Source organism: Schistocerca piceifrons, chromosome X (genome assembly GCF_021461385.2).
Source record: "Schistocerca piceifrons isolate TAMUIC-IGC-003096 chromosome X, iqSchPice1.1, whole genome shotgun sequence".
Taxonomy (NCBI): Eukaryota; Metazoa; Arthropoda; class Insecta; order Orthoptera; family Acrididae; genus Schistocerca; species Schistocerca piceifrons.
Window position 1 is genome coordinate 471,155,690 of NC_060149.1, and position 18,519 is coordinate 471,174,208.

Here is an 18,519-nt window from a genome sequence, read left to right on the forward strand (position 1 = left end):
CCCAATGGTAGTGTGGACACTGTTTTACGGATAAAGTTAAAATAATTTGGTGTGGATACATAAATATAAACAAAAATATCATAAATGAAATTAGTAGCACGACAATAACAACCTTTGCAGTTTTAACTTGTCGTTCTTAGTCACTACTGTAACAACAGTAACTACAAAGGCTGTAATCAATGCTGCAACAATGGTAAAAACAATGACTGCAACGGTAATCGAACTGGCGCCAACAATTATGGCCAGGGATTAGTGTGATACAGGTGTGAAAGATATTGGGCAGACCATTTCCTCCAATAATATCAGTAAACAGAAGGGTACGGAAAAAATTCCTGAGCTACAGGCCTAAAAAAGACAATTATCTGCGATCAAGATGCAAGATTTCTCAAGACAACTAGCTAAGCAAGTTTCTGACGAAGTGTAAAGACAACCCAATATAAATTCGTAGTTCTCTAAGTTCGCGGGATAATTTAAGTCGAAATTCTAAAACACAGTTCGAAATATACCGGCATCACTTCCTATGACTCACAAAATAGTTGGATATCATCAGATGTCAGAAAGAACTGTCACACCCTTAACTAACACAGTTCCATGAAAAAGAGTCATAATAAGCCAGAGTTCTCACAGTTTTATAAGAGGTACTGAAAAATTAGAAGGAGAGTGCTGACACACTCCGCCTGAAAACAAATGAGAAGTACCAAGAAGACACGGTCGGATGTCAGTGTAATTTCATACATGCACACGATATCTGTGGTTCTGTACATGATTAGAGTCGTAATTCTCTGTGAGCAGTAGAGCGTCCACTAGAGTGCACATGTGTTGGTCATATTTGATGTTTTTACCACGCCGAGTAGAGTCAATAAACGGTGTGGGCAGCGTCACTGTTGACTTGGAGATGCCGCGTTATCGTATGAGACAGCGTTATTAACACATGACAGAGTTTGAAAGGGACCTCATTATAGGTCTCCATATGGGCGACTAGTTGAATAGTGCAGCATCTGGAATTTTGGGCCAGCTTATCTTAGGAGAGGACAGAACGACTTTATGATACCCTTCCCAACAGAATAACTGCTCGCGTTCAGGTCAGAGGAGGTGCAACATTATGCTGATAAGTGAGCTCAAACTGCCAAGTTCTTTGCGAATTTCACTCGTTTTGTAACCACCAAAATATCACTACATACCCACTCAAAGAATAATATGCGAAACTCTCTGGGACGTCATTAAACAAAAAATATGAAGAGACAAGTAAAAGTGTGAGAACATAGTGATAAGCGAGGGGCGTAATTAATAAATGATACACACCACACACCAAACTATGTCAGTGAACATTTTTCAGTACTGCAGAGAAATTACAACACGAATTCCCAAAACCACATACAACGCCTATAAATATTTGTTGCACTAAATAAAATGACGTTATTACGAACCACAGACCTTGAAGCTAGTAAAACGGTACAAAACCTAAAAAAAAATTAAGTGTCAGCGGGTTTAGATAGGGCACCAGCCTGTGTAATTAAACTATATACACAGAGACCAGAAGCTCCATAACAAACGTAATAAATGAGCTATTCGCATCAGGGAACATTTGAAATTATTCAAAGTAGGCAATAGTTTTGTGTCTGGTCATAAAAGGTAATACAGAAAACAGAGAGAACTACTGGCTCATTTCAATGCTGCCAGCAGTCTCAAAAATAATATAACCAATTACGGAAGACTCATTAACGAATTACTTAAGTAAATACGATCTTCTGTATGAATCACGGTTTTGGTTCGAAATGTTACAAATACAGAAACAGCAATAGAAGGTTTCACAAAAGTGTTATCTGATGTTCTTCGCAATGATGAGGGTGTCACAGGCATGTTCTTAGATCTTTCAATACTGAAGATCATAATATTCTACTAAGTAAAATGGAATCATCAGGGAAATGTGCTGCAATTAATGACTGATTCCAATCAGTACTATCAGATAGGGTACAAGTAAAGGGAGTAAAGTCACACAAATCTCAAATAAGGTCAAATCTTTAGTGAAACACTTATCAGAAACAAAATAAATTAAAACAGAAGTTCTTTAACGCAGTATATTAAGGCCATTATTGTTCGACATAGGTGACAGAAAATTCCAGTTGGGATAGTCATCGATATAAAATTATCTTTACTGGTGAGATCAATATTATAGTCAATGATAAACCAGAATATTTCATGCAGAGAAAGCTAATGAAGCCCTCAAGTATATTTACGATTCGTCAGTATGCATTAAAGTGGTATTGCATATAAAGACTACAAATGGCAGGAATTTCAGTTTGAAGAGACAAAATGACACTGTTAAATTAAAATTAGATGATAACTTCATAGACTACATAACAGAAACAAAATTTTTGGAATGAATATTGATTGTCAGTTGAAGGTGTATGAAAATAAAAACCGATTTGGAAACAAAATCGATTAGATGTGCACACGGAGTTCTAGGTGTTCAACAGAAAACTGTGTATGAGCTCAGTTAGCTTTGACCTTTCAGTGTAAATCTTACTGTCGAAAATCTACCTCAGCCTTCTTACTTCAGTACATCACATTAAACATTCATCTACTTCAGTTTGAGTCAGATACACTATCATTCTCCTGGGACCCTAACCATTAGCATATTCTTTAAGAATCATTGTTAACGTTTACTCTAAATGAAGTATATTAAATTGGATTACTTTCAGGGATACTCACGTGTCTGTTCGCACGGGTAATAGACTTGGTATTATCCTCTTCAGGCAGTGGCACATACAACGCACGCAGCAGCCGGATGCAACGTTTGTATACTTCTTCAATCTGTAGCCTGCAAGAAGGGCAAAACATTTCCGTATTTTATCTGCTGACTACTATCGTTTCAGGATATTTAACAATGAAACAATCAGTTTATTAATTTAACATTCAAGAAAGGTGCATAGAAACGTAATGTTAAAATCTTTTTTGTTTTAGACATCACAGAACATATCTACAAACATAATGAAATATTATGGTTGGTGAAATACATCAAAAATTTAATCCATTGTACGTGATGGTGGAGCACTAAATAAAATTGTGAATTTGGCTCCTAAGATTAGATACTGAACCAGTCTTGTTAAGAAAGACTGTGTCATTATCGATCCCGAATACAGTGATACTATAATTACGCACAATGGATGGAGAGTACCTAATGCTGTCCTGCCAGAAGGTCTAATCAGTAAACCACTAGAGATACAGTCTCTGAAAACATCATCTGAACAGGCAATAAAAGGGAGAATATGAAGGTATGTATTTAGAAACTCAATGGGGTGCACTGTGTATAACAATTTTAGAGTGTGATCCAAGACGGACAGCCTAAGACATTAAATAGAAATCCTATCTTTTGGGCAGACGTGACGGTAAATAATTTGTGGCCTTAATGAATCTTCCAGGTTAATGGATATAGGTAGCAGGAAGCAATATTTTGGTATATCGTTCTAGGAACGTACGCTCTCTAAACGTTAACATTAAAGCCATGATGGGGAAAGTCTCCCTTGCATGGTGAGACGCTGCAGTTGTCTGAGCATCTCCCGGAACCTTTCACGCTTACTGAATGAACCTGTAACAAAACGTGCTGCCTTTCTTTGGATAATATATATTTCCTCTATTAGTCGTATCAAGTACGGATTCTTTACTGACGAGCAACAGGGTTTGGTGAACTGCTTCCCTTCTCCTGAGGATTCTTCCAATGGATCCCAGTCTGCCACCCTCCTCACTTGTGACTAATTTTGTGTTGTCGTTACATTATATACATCTCCGTACACATATTCCTAGATTTTTATGGTCGTGCTTGCTTGAATCCATGTTTGCACCAGGTAATTTGAAAAACTGAAACTATAACAGAGGTCAGGAGATGATGCTCAGAAGTCCACGAAGATGATTGAGTTTTAAACAATCTTAATAACGTAAACTGAGGAGGATCACTGCAGTCAGCTGCATTTCCGAATGAACAGATACCACGCTTTCATATAATCCTAATAACGCTACTAATTATTCAAAGACTGGCCGTTTGTGATTGTCATTATTCCTTAGCCCTGGAAACTCTTACATTGTTTATTCATTAGCCATTGGAAACAACCCATTCAACTATTCAAGTAAATAAAACAGACATCAGGTTTAAAACGCAACTCTGTCACTCTTCTCTCTCAGCTGTTGCTTCCCTTTAGCGCCCATCGAGTACTATAACTGCAGTACGATACCCTGTAAAGTTGTATGCAGCCCTTAACGTCAGGTATTTTATATCTTGTACCTTAAGAATTTCGAAGAATGTTTTCAAGTCAACATTGCAAGAGGTTTCTCTCCATCTGCAAGTGTTGTAAACAGAAGTTTAGCTTTCTTAGTTAATCTTTTACGATACTTTGTCAGCATGGCCATCCAAAGTGATCTCCCCCGAGATCTGCTTCTACCAGACATTCTATTCTTGTGCAACTAATTCGTGTTACTATCAAGCAGTATCATTAACCTGATGAATCTCTATTACTCAGATCTATCGCAAGGTGACTTCCTTAGAACAGGAGTTTTTACATTGTTCTAGAAATCTGAGGGTATTTCGCTTATTTCATACATCTAGTACATAGGGTGGAATTATTTTGTCATGGTATGGTCTGCCAAGACTCTCAGTAACTATGAATTAACGTCGTCATCTGCAGATGTCTTTTTCCATCTAATGTCTGTCATTTTCTTACTTCAGAACCGTATTTCCTATCTCTTCTTCATCTACATCCACAAATATACAAAGTGTTCTACGTCTGTGCGATGTGTAAATCAAAACTTCATTTTTATGGCACCTTATTTTCGGTACAGGAAAATACCATTCAGAGAAACAGATATTGATGGGAGTACATCATGGCTGAACTTTTCAGGAGGATAGTGCACCACAGCATTCCCAGAGACCATGGTTCAAAATGGCTCTGAGCACTATGCGACTTAACTTCTGAGGTCATCAGTCCCCTAGAAATCAGAACCAATTAAACCTAACCAACCTAAGGACATCACACACATCCATGCCCGAGGCAGGATTCGAACCTGCGACCGTATCGGTCTCTCGGCTCCAGACTGCAGCGCCTAGAACCGCACGGCCACTCCGGCTGGCCCCAGAGACCATGCACATACTACATGTGGCCATCTTTCGAACTTTGAAAACAGGCGAAATTATTTACATAATGGACATGCGAGCGTCATTCCGATAGATCGCACAGACAGTTCGCCTTATTGCTATGACTGCACAACGAGTACCTACGAATTGACCCGGGACAACAGATATTAGGGCATGGTTTAACAGGCAGAGTGCCGCCACAAACTATCGGGAGAAGACTGCTGGAAGCTAGAGTGAGATCTTGAATTGTCGTACTGAGTTTACCACTGATACCATACTATAGACAGCATAAACTTGCATATTGTAAAGCTGGAATATACAGGTACATTGAGTGGCATTCTGTGGTGTTCTTCAATGAGTCTCCCTTTTGTTTGTGGCGCTGAGATGTGCACCATCGTGTCCGTAAACGATCCAATGAAATGCCACAGTAAGCAGTGGTTCTCAAGACACAGTTTCTTGTATATCGTCCAGATACGGACATCGATTCCGTCAGAGCAGATATCGACGTGGCGAGTATCAGAGGTTCAGAGGTTACGGGGTCCGACAACTCTAGATAATTCGCGAGCCCTGCGCATTCCCTACTGACATATTATTCTGAGTGTAGACACGAGTGACATCATCCTCGTGAATCACTACTGGAATCTGTGAACTCACTACTTGATTAGTCTACTGATTGTTATATACGCTATTACTTGCTGCCCTGATAACGACTTTGAGAGGACATACGGACTTTATACAATCATTCTGTCACCATCAAGTTTGCGTTCTCGCACCGACTCACCTTATTCACTTTCATGAACTGCAACTTTGCTCTGTGGCTGTTTATTTGTGTAAAAAGCTATGCACCTTCGTACACAAAATCCAAACAAGGGTGTTCAAGACATATCCCTCCAAGTCTTGGTAATGTCGTAAGGGGAGCTATGGCATATTTCAACAAAACGGATTTTGTAATTGTTGAAGCAATAAAAAAGCATTTTCCATAATATGTAATATGAAAGGGGTGGGACGAGGGAGAGGTTCTTTGTACCCACCACCAAGAAACCTAAGAAAAGGAACACATTTCGATTAAGGTATTTAAATTTTATTAACAACATACTTTTTAGACAGGTACTGATGTATAAGTATGGTACAGAAAATGAAAATATCGTTTATCACAATTTGGCCAACATCAGCGCATTTTCTGTAATGTTCACACCGAGTACAGGGATAATTTATGACCACCACAAAACATTTGAAAAATTTGAAAATTTTTTTGTTGTTGATTTTAAGTTAGAACATCATACCTTTTAAAATGGTAACAGATGTGTAAGAAGGTCCTGACACCCAACAGATGAATATGACATTTGTTGCAAGAAGTCACATTTTCTACAAACACTTAAATTTTTGGGTTAAGTTTTACTGAAAAATTTAAAACGGCTATAGGCTCTAAGAAGTCTTTAGAAACAAGAAATATTTTTTACAAAATTTTTAAATATAAAGCACCAGACTACATTAGGATATTTCCAAAAGGTAGGCTCAAAGTACCCCCAACACCCTGTTTTGGTATTGCGAGGAATGCTCGCCAATGTACGACAAAAATGATAATCGTTGCTGTATTACTCATCATGAGCAGAGTACCATATTGTGGATCCTAATACGAGAATGCAAGGGCCCACACTGGTGTTCACAACAAAAACGCCTTCATAAATGTAATGATCCTTGTCTGATCTGCCTGTTCACCTGATTTGTCACCCTAGTCTGTGATGGGAAGAAAAGACGAGTACATTTCATACTGGCCTCCAGCCATTAATAATTTTTTAGGTGTCAGAAATACGAATTTTCGTTTCTTTTATTTCACAAGTAACTGTACTGACCTGTAAACCGGAGCTTCCAATATCATTTTTGACAGTTTTACTTTAAATATTTTGATATTAAAGTCTTTGTTGTCCAATAAAGAACGATTGGCACATTTATCGAAATTGTTATTCTGATCAGTACCACCAAAATTTTTCCTATCGTTTGTTGACGGGTTTGTCGCACGGGAGGAATTCCTGATGTTACTGTCACGTGGACTAATCTTGGGGCATTTGCACCAACATTTAAAAACTGTTGCACTTTGCTGTTACGACTACATCTTATGGATGAGGATGGCAGTTGAAGGTGGTTGTGGATATAGAGCTAAGTACAAATAATTCAGTAGTGAAATAAATGGGAACAATCGCCACGCAGCCTCATCGACAATTTCAATAACATATATTTTATACCTTTTAATTTTTTGCGAGAGAACCACAGAGGGAACATAAAAAAATTGCAACGCGAATCTTTAATTAAAGTGGAATGAGTAAACGTTGTGTCTAATGATTTCTTTTGTATAAACTACTTAAAATTGGAAATCTACTGGCCACTGAAGGAATCAGACATAATGAGATTCTGAGATCAGATTTACACTTTAATGGAAAATAATAACTTACGTTTCTTACAGCATCAAAACAATATTATGAATATATTGTTCTGTACTAATATAATAATTTTATTGTAATACACCCCAAGACAGCGGAAGTTAGCTCTACACTTCCCTTATTTAAGTCTGGTTTCATAAAAACAAGTATCTTAGATATCTGCCACCAAATAGTTCATGGAAGATACATGGCTCGTCCGCTCATGAAGAAAGGGACAGAATGTCGGGTGTGGATAGATTTTAGCACGTGAAATCTCTTACAAAATGTAAATACAACAAACAGATGAACCACTTTATATTAATACCTGCTTAGGCTGAACTCGTACCTGCAGCGCCTTTAAAAGGCAATGAACCTGTACTTCACATTAAATTAAATTATACAGTAGTTAATTTTAGGATCTAAGTTCTAGGTATCACAGTGATTCGCTTCTTGAATAAGCTCAAAATGTTTCGTTCCCGACCACTTTTTGGAATGAATGTTCCTTAAATTCACGATTTCCATTGTACGACAGAATGAAAAAAATGAAATGATCGTATGGCTATGTGGACTGGGAGGCTCCATGCGGGGAAGTTCGGCCGCCGCATTGCAAGTCCTTTTTAGTTGACGCCACTACCGCGACTTGCGAGTCAATGAAGATGAAATTATGATCAATAACACGCAACACCCAGAAGTTGGCAGCTCTGGCAGAAAATAAGGCAGTTGTATGTAGTAGTTTGTTGTTGTGTGGTTTTCGAGCGCGGTTTTGGGTGCTTTGTTTTGAAGTGTGTTGAGTAGGTACACAGAGTGGGTACATTCTTGTTTGAATATAATTTTTTTGCGAAAACACCACGAGTCAGTAATAGAACATCTAAAAGTCGGAAAGACAGAGGGGAGAAGTATGTTTGGAAAAACATTTCTGCTAATGAAGAGGTTAGGTCTAAAGCAGATAGTGAGGCAGTACATCCGAGATGAAACTGAATACTACTGAAGACAGCTACAACAAAATATCTCAGGAAAAATGGTTCAAATGGTTCTGAGCACTATGGGGGTTAACTTCTGAGGTCACCAGTCCCCTAGAACTTAGAACTACTTAAACCTAACTAACCTAAGGACAACACACACATCCATGCCCGAGGCAGGATTCGAACCTGCGACCGTAGCGGTCGCACGGTTCCAGACTGCAGCGCTTAGAACCGCTTGGCCACTCCGGCCGGCTATCTCAGGAAACAGATAAAAACAATGTAAATGAAATATTTAACGCAAGTGTACTGTCAGATATTTTTAAAGATTATGTGAGGTGTAAGAATTGTAATCAGAAGTTCTTGAGCTTCAAATGAAGCGATAAGTTGGTCTTGAATGTGAAGTAATACTATCATGTTGTATGTGCAATCACAAAGTATCATTCTCTAATTGTCACTCTGTGCAAAGTGAGTCAGGAATGTTATTTTAACTTAATTTGAGACTGCTTTATGCACTTCTCTATATTGGAAAAGATACAGCCGCAGGGCAAATGCTGTGTGGCCTCATGAAAATTCCCACAAAATTTAGTATTTACCTTCAAACGTTAGGATTTGTAGTGGAAGATATAGCTCAAGAAACTATGCAGGAAGCAGCTGAAGAAATTGTTAGTGTCAATGACAGTGTTAACAAAAGGGACCTTACTTAAGGCTTAGATGGCTCCTGGCAAAAGAGAGGGCATCAGTCATTCAATGGTGTGGTAAGAGCCACTAGTGGAGACACTGCAAAGATGATTGATGTAATTATATCAAAATATTGCAGATGCCCTGGCAGACTTAAAAATAACCGTTCTGAACGCTATCAAGCTAACTGTAGTGGAAGCAGTGGTGGTATGGAAGTTGAAGTGGCAAAGAAAATTTTTGAAAGGTGTGTCTCATGGTACAACGTTGAACACGCCAGTTGCCTTAATGATTGAAGAATTGAAACCCTATGGTAATGACATCCTAATAATAGAGCTTGGATGTATAGGTCATATTCAGAAGAGAATGGGGTCAAGACTGAGGCAGCCCAAAACAAAATTAGGAGGAAGGCAGCTTGCTGATGGAAAGCCTCTGTGAGGTAGGAATCCTCTGACAGATGGTGTCATAGACAAACTGCAGAGATATTATGCGCTTTGTATAAGGTGGAATACCAAATGTGTAAGTGAGATGAGGTATGCAATTTGGAGATTATTTTTTCATACGATGTCGACAGATGCAAAACCTGAGCACAGTTTATGTCCACCTGGTCCATCGTCACTGTGTAAGTACAATAAATTGAAAAATGCGGGAGAAATCTATGAAGACAAATATAATTCATCTGCAGCAGTTATGGAAGAAATTAAGCCGATACGTTGAAATTATCAAATGGAACATTACTGGGAAAATGTCGATATGGAAAAACACAAAATTGCAGTGAAAGTGTGAATAATGTAATTTGAAGTCTCTTTTTCTTTAAATTCATGCTCTACATTATGGGGACAGTAGCTGTTTACAATAAACGATATATGGTTAAGTGTGATGTTCCGAAGAGGCTAGGACTAAGACCAGGTTGTTTCCCAATTCAATCCATGGCTGCAATAGACTCGGAAAGAATACGAAAGGGTACAAAATAATTATGAAAACAAACTTCAACACAAAAGGTGTAAAAATAAAACGGTTATATGAGATCGAAGACCTTGAAAATCCAACCTATGCAGCTGGAATATTCTAAACAGATAAAAGATTTTAAAGCTTCGTTTCCCAAATTTACATTTTTAAATTACAAGTACCATTTTCTGTAAAACTATAATAAATGCTGTGCTCAAACTTTCACAGGCACTTGTAATTTGTATGTTTACTATTTTAAAATGCTTCGGCTGAATTTCGTGTTACAGGAAAACGTTATGAGATATTCTACGTGATATTTTTTGTTAAAATGTTAGTATTCAGATAAAAATATTAATTTCTTATGTTACAGTCCATTACCCCAAAGCATTTTCAAATACTGAATAATGCCTGTACCAAGCTGCAAGAATATCCTAATAACATCATAAGTACTTTCCACGTAAAATATACCTAAAACTTGTACTTTTAGCAAGGAAAACATGCAGCCTTCCTGGTCTTCGTAATATACTTACGGTCATTTGCAATAGGTACGAAATAAGTGATTAAAGCGGTGAATGTTTCAAAAAATTAGTAGTGGTTATTTTTTTCATTTAATTTCTCATTTCCTCAGCAAATCGGAGGATGTTTCACACTGCTACTAGGGCACTGGCAACAACGATGATTTCCTTTTTGTATTCCATAGTCACAGAATCTTGTAATTAAAACTGTCTTTTCTCATATGAGATCATAACCATTATGAGATGAAACTAGCAAACATTTCTAGTCCCCATAAGCAAGATATTCAGACGGTTACCAGTGAAATTAAGTTTTCGTTTGTTTGATTACAGTCGACCAGTCTCCATTTTGAGGTAAAGATTCTGCCAGAAATTCACACGATATTGATGTCTTACAAGATCACTGTTAATAAACTTGTCTTTCCGTTTCATTTTCCTTGTACACACTTTCACAGACCCAATATCCTTGCTAGCCTTTTATATCACATCATATAAAATTTCAGCTCGATGACTGTCAGTATAAGATGAATGGTGCATCCTAACGTCAAAAATTTAAGTAATGCAAAAATATAATTAAAGGAATAAACATTGGTGTTATTACTGAAGTGTTTCATATGTTGAAATTCCTCTCAGGGGAATTAAAATAAGAGCCACAATATAAGCAACGATTACATCTCAACAACAAATGCTTATTCATTCAACATAACGATGACATGTTATTTTTTCACATTCCGGTTGTTCTGCTGCCATATTTATTACGGAAGCTTCATAAGAATGCTAATGACATTTTAAATCGAGATTGAAGACATTTCTAAATAATGAAATAGCTATATAAAGCAGATTTTTCTTAAACCCCTTTCAAGTGTGAAACATCAGGCGCATTTAATAATCTTAAAAATTAAAGTATATATGTACTAACGTTTTGGGGAACAGGAAATATGATGGCCGCTGTTCTTGTAGTACAGTTCATAAATAATCTTCAGTTGTCTCCATCAAACAATATTTAAAATACAAGGTTTACGAGGGAAATAGATTACATGTAGAGTCTACCAATTTATGCTTCCTACACAAGAGACGCAGCGTGGATAATTCAAATTTCTGCCGATGCATATACTGTTGAGTGGTACTTAAGTAAATAAACTAGTGGAATCCAAGTGAATTAGAAATTAGAATATAAATGAAAAACTTAGTTTAGTTTAGAAGAATTACACACTGGCAAACAGCGGGCGGGACAGCAGAGCAGAAGAGACAATCACCATGAAGTCAGCAAGTTCCACATAAGCGGACGCTGTTGATTCAGCCATCAGGGCATCGCCTGACTGGCTCACGTGTTTGTCAGTTGTCACATGTGAGCAAAGGCCCTCGTCTACATTCCAAGAGCCAATGACCGTCGTTAAGAAGATTCTTCGAGAAGCTTTTCAACGTGACAGAAGAGGTAATGACCATGAAGTCGTTCACCTCCAGTAAACTGAAGTGAATAAATACGGGAGACGCAGTGAGCCTGACAGACGGAGGAAGAAGAAAAGGAGAGAAGAGTAGCAGTAGTTTTCAGTCAGTTTCGGTGCTGACGATCGTCATGCAAGAAGAGACTACATCATACACAGACGCACCAAGTCCGCCGCTGTAATAGAATACCAAGCAGCGGCCTCGGCGCCAGAAGACAGAAGTTAAAAGGTATTTGAAGACTGAGTTTTACATATCCAGGTAACTCGTGAGGACGGGAGGAAGACGGCCTCACATCAGCAGTCACCTGTGAGCTGGGATGAAGATCTCACAGCCGAAGACTGGCAAGCGGGAGTCCGTTGTTCAAGTCCGGGACACTGGCCTTCCCCCGCCGCGCCGCTCCACTGGCCGACGCCCAACACACGCGGCCGCTTAGAGAAGAGAAACACTGGGACGCCACATCCAAGGTATCACCATCCGATGCACGACTTCGCTCGCAATAATTAAACGGGCCACCTCGCGCTGCGCGTCTCCAGTCAGCTGGGCGAGACGGCGACACGAGATACACACTGCCACGCGTAATCAGACGCCGCCGCTGCCACAGCAGAAGGCATCGCAAATGACACAGCTGCCGTTCTCCGAGCCAGAACATCGAGTAAGGAAACAGTTGTACGAAACATGCAATAAAAGTTATCTTATGTAAAAATGCTGTTTCATTCTACCTCATACCCAAGCCAAGGATGAACCCACCCTGCCCACATGTTGTTAAGAGAGAAAAAGTAATTTTAGGATTTTCACCCTGACATAATGCTTTAGAATTAAATGCCCATTGCAGTAATGCTCATCCTGACAAATGACTAGCATCAAAAGAGAAAACTAAGTTACATTTAGTAGCAGAAGTGTTACATTTAGTATCAGAACTGTTACATTTGGTGTCAGAGAAAAAACCCTTGGCTCAATATGAGGTGTGAAGGACAGTCACTAAAGGTCCACAGTTAGTATTGTTTAATGTGTGAAAGGATATCGGTTTGCACAGCAGTCGTAATATTTTCTTTATTTAGAAGAGTATTTTCTCTCATGATTCTAAGAGTTTGTCGAAAATATTTAAATATCTTTTTCATTCAGTGTAGTAAGATTGTGTAACTAACAGTTTGTAAAATGATGACACGACATCGTAGAAAGTCAGAGTCAGCACCACAAGCGGTTTCTACTGAGGAAGCTATTCAGATCTTAGTTAATCAGATAGCACAACTTAAAAGTGATAATAATGCATTATTTAAACAGTTGAGTGAGGTTAGGCAAACCAGTTCAATCCTTCCCACCCTAGATTCCTCAGCAGCAGCCTTGGTAACTCCTTTTTCAGGTAAACCTGGCGATGACATAACAGCCTTTTTTGATGATTTCGTAGCAGCTGCAAAGTTAGGATCATGGTCAGATGAACAGATCTTACAAATGAGAAAGTTAAGATTGATAGGAGAGGCTAAAGCACACGTATTTTACCATGAAGAATTACGGAATGCTTCAACATTTGAGAAATCGAAGAAAGGATTGCTTACACGTTTTCAAAAACAGGACAGCTGTAGATTTTATAGGGAACAGTTAAACACTATCACTCACAGGCAAAACGAGTCGTTAGAAAGCTTTGTAGATAGGATTGGAAAAGTTAATATTAACGCCAATCAGTTGACAACTAGTGATGAAGTAAATAAAGTTATTTTACAAGAGGCAGAAAACAGAGTTCTGGATACATTTTTACGTGGGTTACCTCCTGAAACGTTCCGTCGTGTCAGGGCAGAGTTTCCTAAAAATTTAGCAGAAGCTGTATCTGTGGCGACGGCTTTCGAAGAAATAGACATTGCCACCAGATACAAGCAGAAGCGAAATGTATTTTCAGCAGGAGTACGATGTTTTAGGTGCGATCGACAGGGACATATAGCAAAAAATTGCAGACAACCTAAATGCACTAAGTGTCAAAGAATAGGTCACACATTCAAGGAATACAGGTCTAAGAAAGTTTTTGGAAATAGAAATCAGTTAAACTCAAACGGGAATCTCGGAGCCGCCGTCAGGCGTTCCCAATAAAATTTCATGCCATTAAGGCGATTGTGAAGGCGGAATGCTGGTTATCTGCTACCATACAGGATAAAGAGGCAAGGATACTGCTGGATACAGGCGCAAACGTATCAATAGTGAGTAATGAATGTATTGGAGAAAGGAAATATGAACCTCCAAGGTATAGATTGAGTGGGGTAGGAGGACGTACAGTGAAGTCATTGGAAGTACATAATTGATTTTCTATATTAACGGTGTACAATTTCAAGAAGATGTAGAAGTAGTAACAAAGGTAACTGACGGGTACGACGCGATCCTAGGACTGGATTTCCTGAATAAACATCACGCTAAAATCGACCTCAGACAGCAAATTGTAGAACATAGCGGAATAGTGCGTCAGCTAGGTGACACCGCTGCAAAGGGCCCGCTGCCGCAAGATTTCCCCAGCCGGAAGGCGATATCAACTACACTGCGTGCAACGTCCTTGAAGGTTGATTCGCGGGATAAGATACCATTTGGCTCAGGAAAACTTTTCTGGATGACCGTTGACCCCGAGGTACGTACAAATACAATATGTTTAATAGAGCCATTAGAGGAAAATGAGGAATTAGGTGAATCACATTGTTTTCTACGTAGAAGTGTTGTACGGGTTCTAGACGTTGAGGGTGAAAGAAAAGTACCGGTACATATTGACAATTTCGTAATGGAGGACAAAGAGTTACATAAGGGAATATTAGTAGCTACAGTCAGTACTTTTGAAGAAGAAGATTTCATTTTGTCAGATATTACTGATGGTCAGAAGCCAGATGCCTATAAAACCGCATTACACCAGAAGATTGAGCATTTGAAAGGAAATGACAGAGACACAATAGAAGCAGTTTTAGTTGAGTTCCAAGATTTATTTAATGCAGAAGGTCCACTGCCAGCAACAGATATCACACAGCATAAGATCCCAACAGGAAATAGCCCCCGGTTTATAGGAAGCCTTAAAGAGTTCCGCATCACTTACAGCCAGTACTGGATGAATTTTTAGAACAGCATCTAAAATAGTTCAAATGGCTCTGAGCACTATGGGACTCAACTTCTGAGGTCATTAGTCCCCTAGAACTTAGAACTAGTTAAACCTAACTAACCTAAGGACATCACACACATCCATGCCCGAGGCTGGATTCGAACCTGCGACCGTAGCGGTCTCGCGGTTCCAGACTGCAGCGCCTAGAACCGCACGGCCACTTCGGCCGGCAACAGCATCTAAAAGATGGAATTATAGAATATTCTGATTCGCCTTATAATTCAAATATTGTAATTATTGAAAAGAAGTCTCCCGACGGTACGAAATGATATAGATTCTGTTGTGACTACAGACACCTTAACAAACAAACTATCTCAGACGTTTATCCTCTTACAAACATTACAGATATCATTGACAGTTTGGGCAACAGTAAATACTTTTCAACAATCGATTTACGTAGCGGATATCATCAATTGGAAATTGCACCTGAAGATAAGCATAAAACAGTATTTTCTACCCCTGGAGGCCACTGGCAATTTAAAAGAATGCCTTTCGGTTTGAAAAATGCACCAGCAACTTTTCAAAGACTACTCGATGGAGTATTGCGAGGACTTAAAACTCAGCAATGTTGTGTATATCTAGACGATATTATTGTATTCTCCAAAGACATTAATGAACATGCTGTGCGTCTGCGTAATGTTTTTCAGAGACTTAGAAAAGCTAAATTAACATTAAATTTGGAGAAATGTAGTTTTGCATTGACAGAGGTTACAAACCTAGGGTATGTCATTAGTGAAAAAGGAATTAATACAGATACTCGATTAATTTTGGCAGTTAAGGACTTCCCAACACCACAACGCGTTAAGGAAGTACAAAGTTTCATTGGTCTCACATCGTATTACCGAAAATATGTTCACAATTTTGCTGAAATTGCCCGACGCTTAACCCAATTATTGTAAAAGGGTGCAAAATTTCATTGGTCTGAAGATTGTGAATAAGCATTTCAAAGCCTTAAAGATAAGTTAACACACAGTCCAGTATTAGCCTACCCAGACTATAATAAAGAATTTATTTTAGCCTGTGACGCAAGTGGTCATTCAGTAGTTGTTTTGAGTCAGAATATTAATGGCGCGGAACACCCCATAGCCTACGCTTCGAGACAACTAACAACAGCAGAAAGAAATCATTCCACAACGAAGAAAGAACTGTTAAGTGTTATTTATGGCATCAAATACTTTAAATGCTACTTGTGTGGTAGGAATTTCAAGGTTATTACAGACCACGCAGCTTTAAAATGGTTGCTTGGGTTAAAGGATCCATCTAGTCATCTCACTCATTGGGCCCTATGTCTTTCCGAAATGGATTTCGAAGTTATCCATAAACCAGGCAAAAAACACACGAATGCAGATTGCCTTAGTCGGAAAATAGTACTTTTGGAAGCAACAGGCCGAGATACTGGGGACTGGAGAAAGGCACAAGATGAGGATACAGAATGCAAAAAATACGCAACTCAAAAACAATTTTGCTTTGAAGATGGTGTATTATGCCGTAAAACAGAAGTTGGACCGCGAATTGTTGTTCCCCAGCACCTCAGACAAGAAATAATAGCAGAGGCCCACGATCATATCCTTGCAGGACACGGTGGACAGCGGACAACCGAAAGACCCATAGCAGAGCGATTTTGGTGGCAAACCAGAAAGCAGGATGTTGCGGAGTACGTTCGTAATTGCATTGCTTGCGCACAATGAGCTGCACTTTCTCGTTCAAAAATACCCCAACAGAGGCTCCCCGAGGCTTCATGTCTATTTCAAATCTGTGGACTGGATCTCTACGGGCCATTTCATAAAACACCTGCTGGTAATAAATATGTTGTTACAATTATAGGTCACTTTTCACGCTATCTAGCTACGGTGAGTCTCCCAGATCAGCAAGCAAATACAGTTGCGGAAACTTTAGTTAACAACTGGATACTTAAATTTGGCGTACCTGAAGGTATTATCACAGATCAGGGATCTAATTTTATGTCTGAATTCATGAAACAGCTATGCCACTTACTAAAAATGCGTAAATTACGCACAACTCCGTTACACCTTGAGTGCAACGGACTTACAGAAAGAGTTCATCGGATAATTGGCAAGATGATTAGTTATTAAATTAACGAACAACATTCTAATTGGGATACGTATTTACCAATAATCGTGTCGGTATACAACGCCAAAACGCATGAAGCAACTGGCATGTCAACTTATGAAGTGGTCTATGGGAGAAAAATGCCGTCCCCTTTTGAAGTAATCAGGCAGAAAAACGGAAAAGTCGGAGAAACAGTAAGAGATTTCAGTCGAATTATGAAGGATGTATGGAAAAAGGTTCAAAAATCTAATACGAAGGCTTTGGAACGACAGGAAAGATTAGGTAATGCCCAAGCTAAATATCCAAATTACAAATTCGGTCATTGGGTGATGCTGTCAACCCCATACATTGCGAAAGGAAAAACGAAAAAATTGGTAACAAACTACAGAGGTCCTTATAAAATTATTGAGATCACGTCACCAGTCAACGTTAAACTGCAACTGCCCACCCGAACTACTATTGTCCATGCAAGTCGTTTAAAACCTTTTAAGGGCGCTGCAGATGTAATTCCTTCAACAATAGTGTATGCTTTTCCGAAGGGTGGAGGAAGTGTCCGAAAAGGAAAAAGAGTGGCCACGCCAGCACAACGTACACACATGGCACCATACAGTCTTTGACCAAGGGTGCAAATGTCCTAGTGGAATCATTGTAGACTGTGGATAATATACAAATGTAAATAATTAATAAATAAATGGTAATGGTTTATTTTTTAATTAAAAAAAAAGAGGATCGTAGGAACATGTTGATCTTGTAGTTAAAAATGTATTCCTTCTTTCTTTGTTTTTGTTTTTACTAGGTTGGTACGTTCATTACCATGTTGTTTGCTCTTTTCGGAAAGCGCCATGCAAAGCATTTCCTACACAAAACCTATCCTACCCGAATTACTCCCTTGACAGTTCCTTTCTGAAGTCATTAGATATGTTTATAAACTCGCAGAAAGGTAATATTGATGCCATTGTTATGGTGCAACATGTTTTAAAATTAAAAGGTGAACGCAAAACTAGAATTATAATGCTAGGAACGGGTATATCTCGAACCTTCATGTTGGTGTTTCTGCTTTGTACAGTTTTCTTTTCATTAAGATGAAAAATAAGACAAATAATAATATACCACTTCATCAAATCCCTGTTAACTGGATACCACACTCATTAACTGGTGTACTTCAGTGGTTACTTTTGAGCATTAGTGTATTAATTTTTTTTATTGTACTTCTGTCTTTATTAAACAGTCTCATGTTAAAATA

General features: G+C 38.7%; 1 protein-coding gene across 1 annotated transcript in view; it reads right to left on the minus strand.

Annotated features, from left to right (window-relative positions):
• The window catches only part of LOC124722123, a 402,152-nt gene that overhangs the window by 61,742 nt on the left and 321,891 nt on the right, over positions 1–18,519 (minus strand). Inside the window, exon 3 of the mRNA XM_047247328.1 lies at positions 2,713–2,821. Coding sequence (XP_047103284.1) covers positions 2,713–2,821 — 109 coding nt within the window. The remainder of the gene's footprint in view (positions 1–2,712; positions 2,822–18,519) is intronic.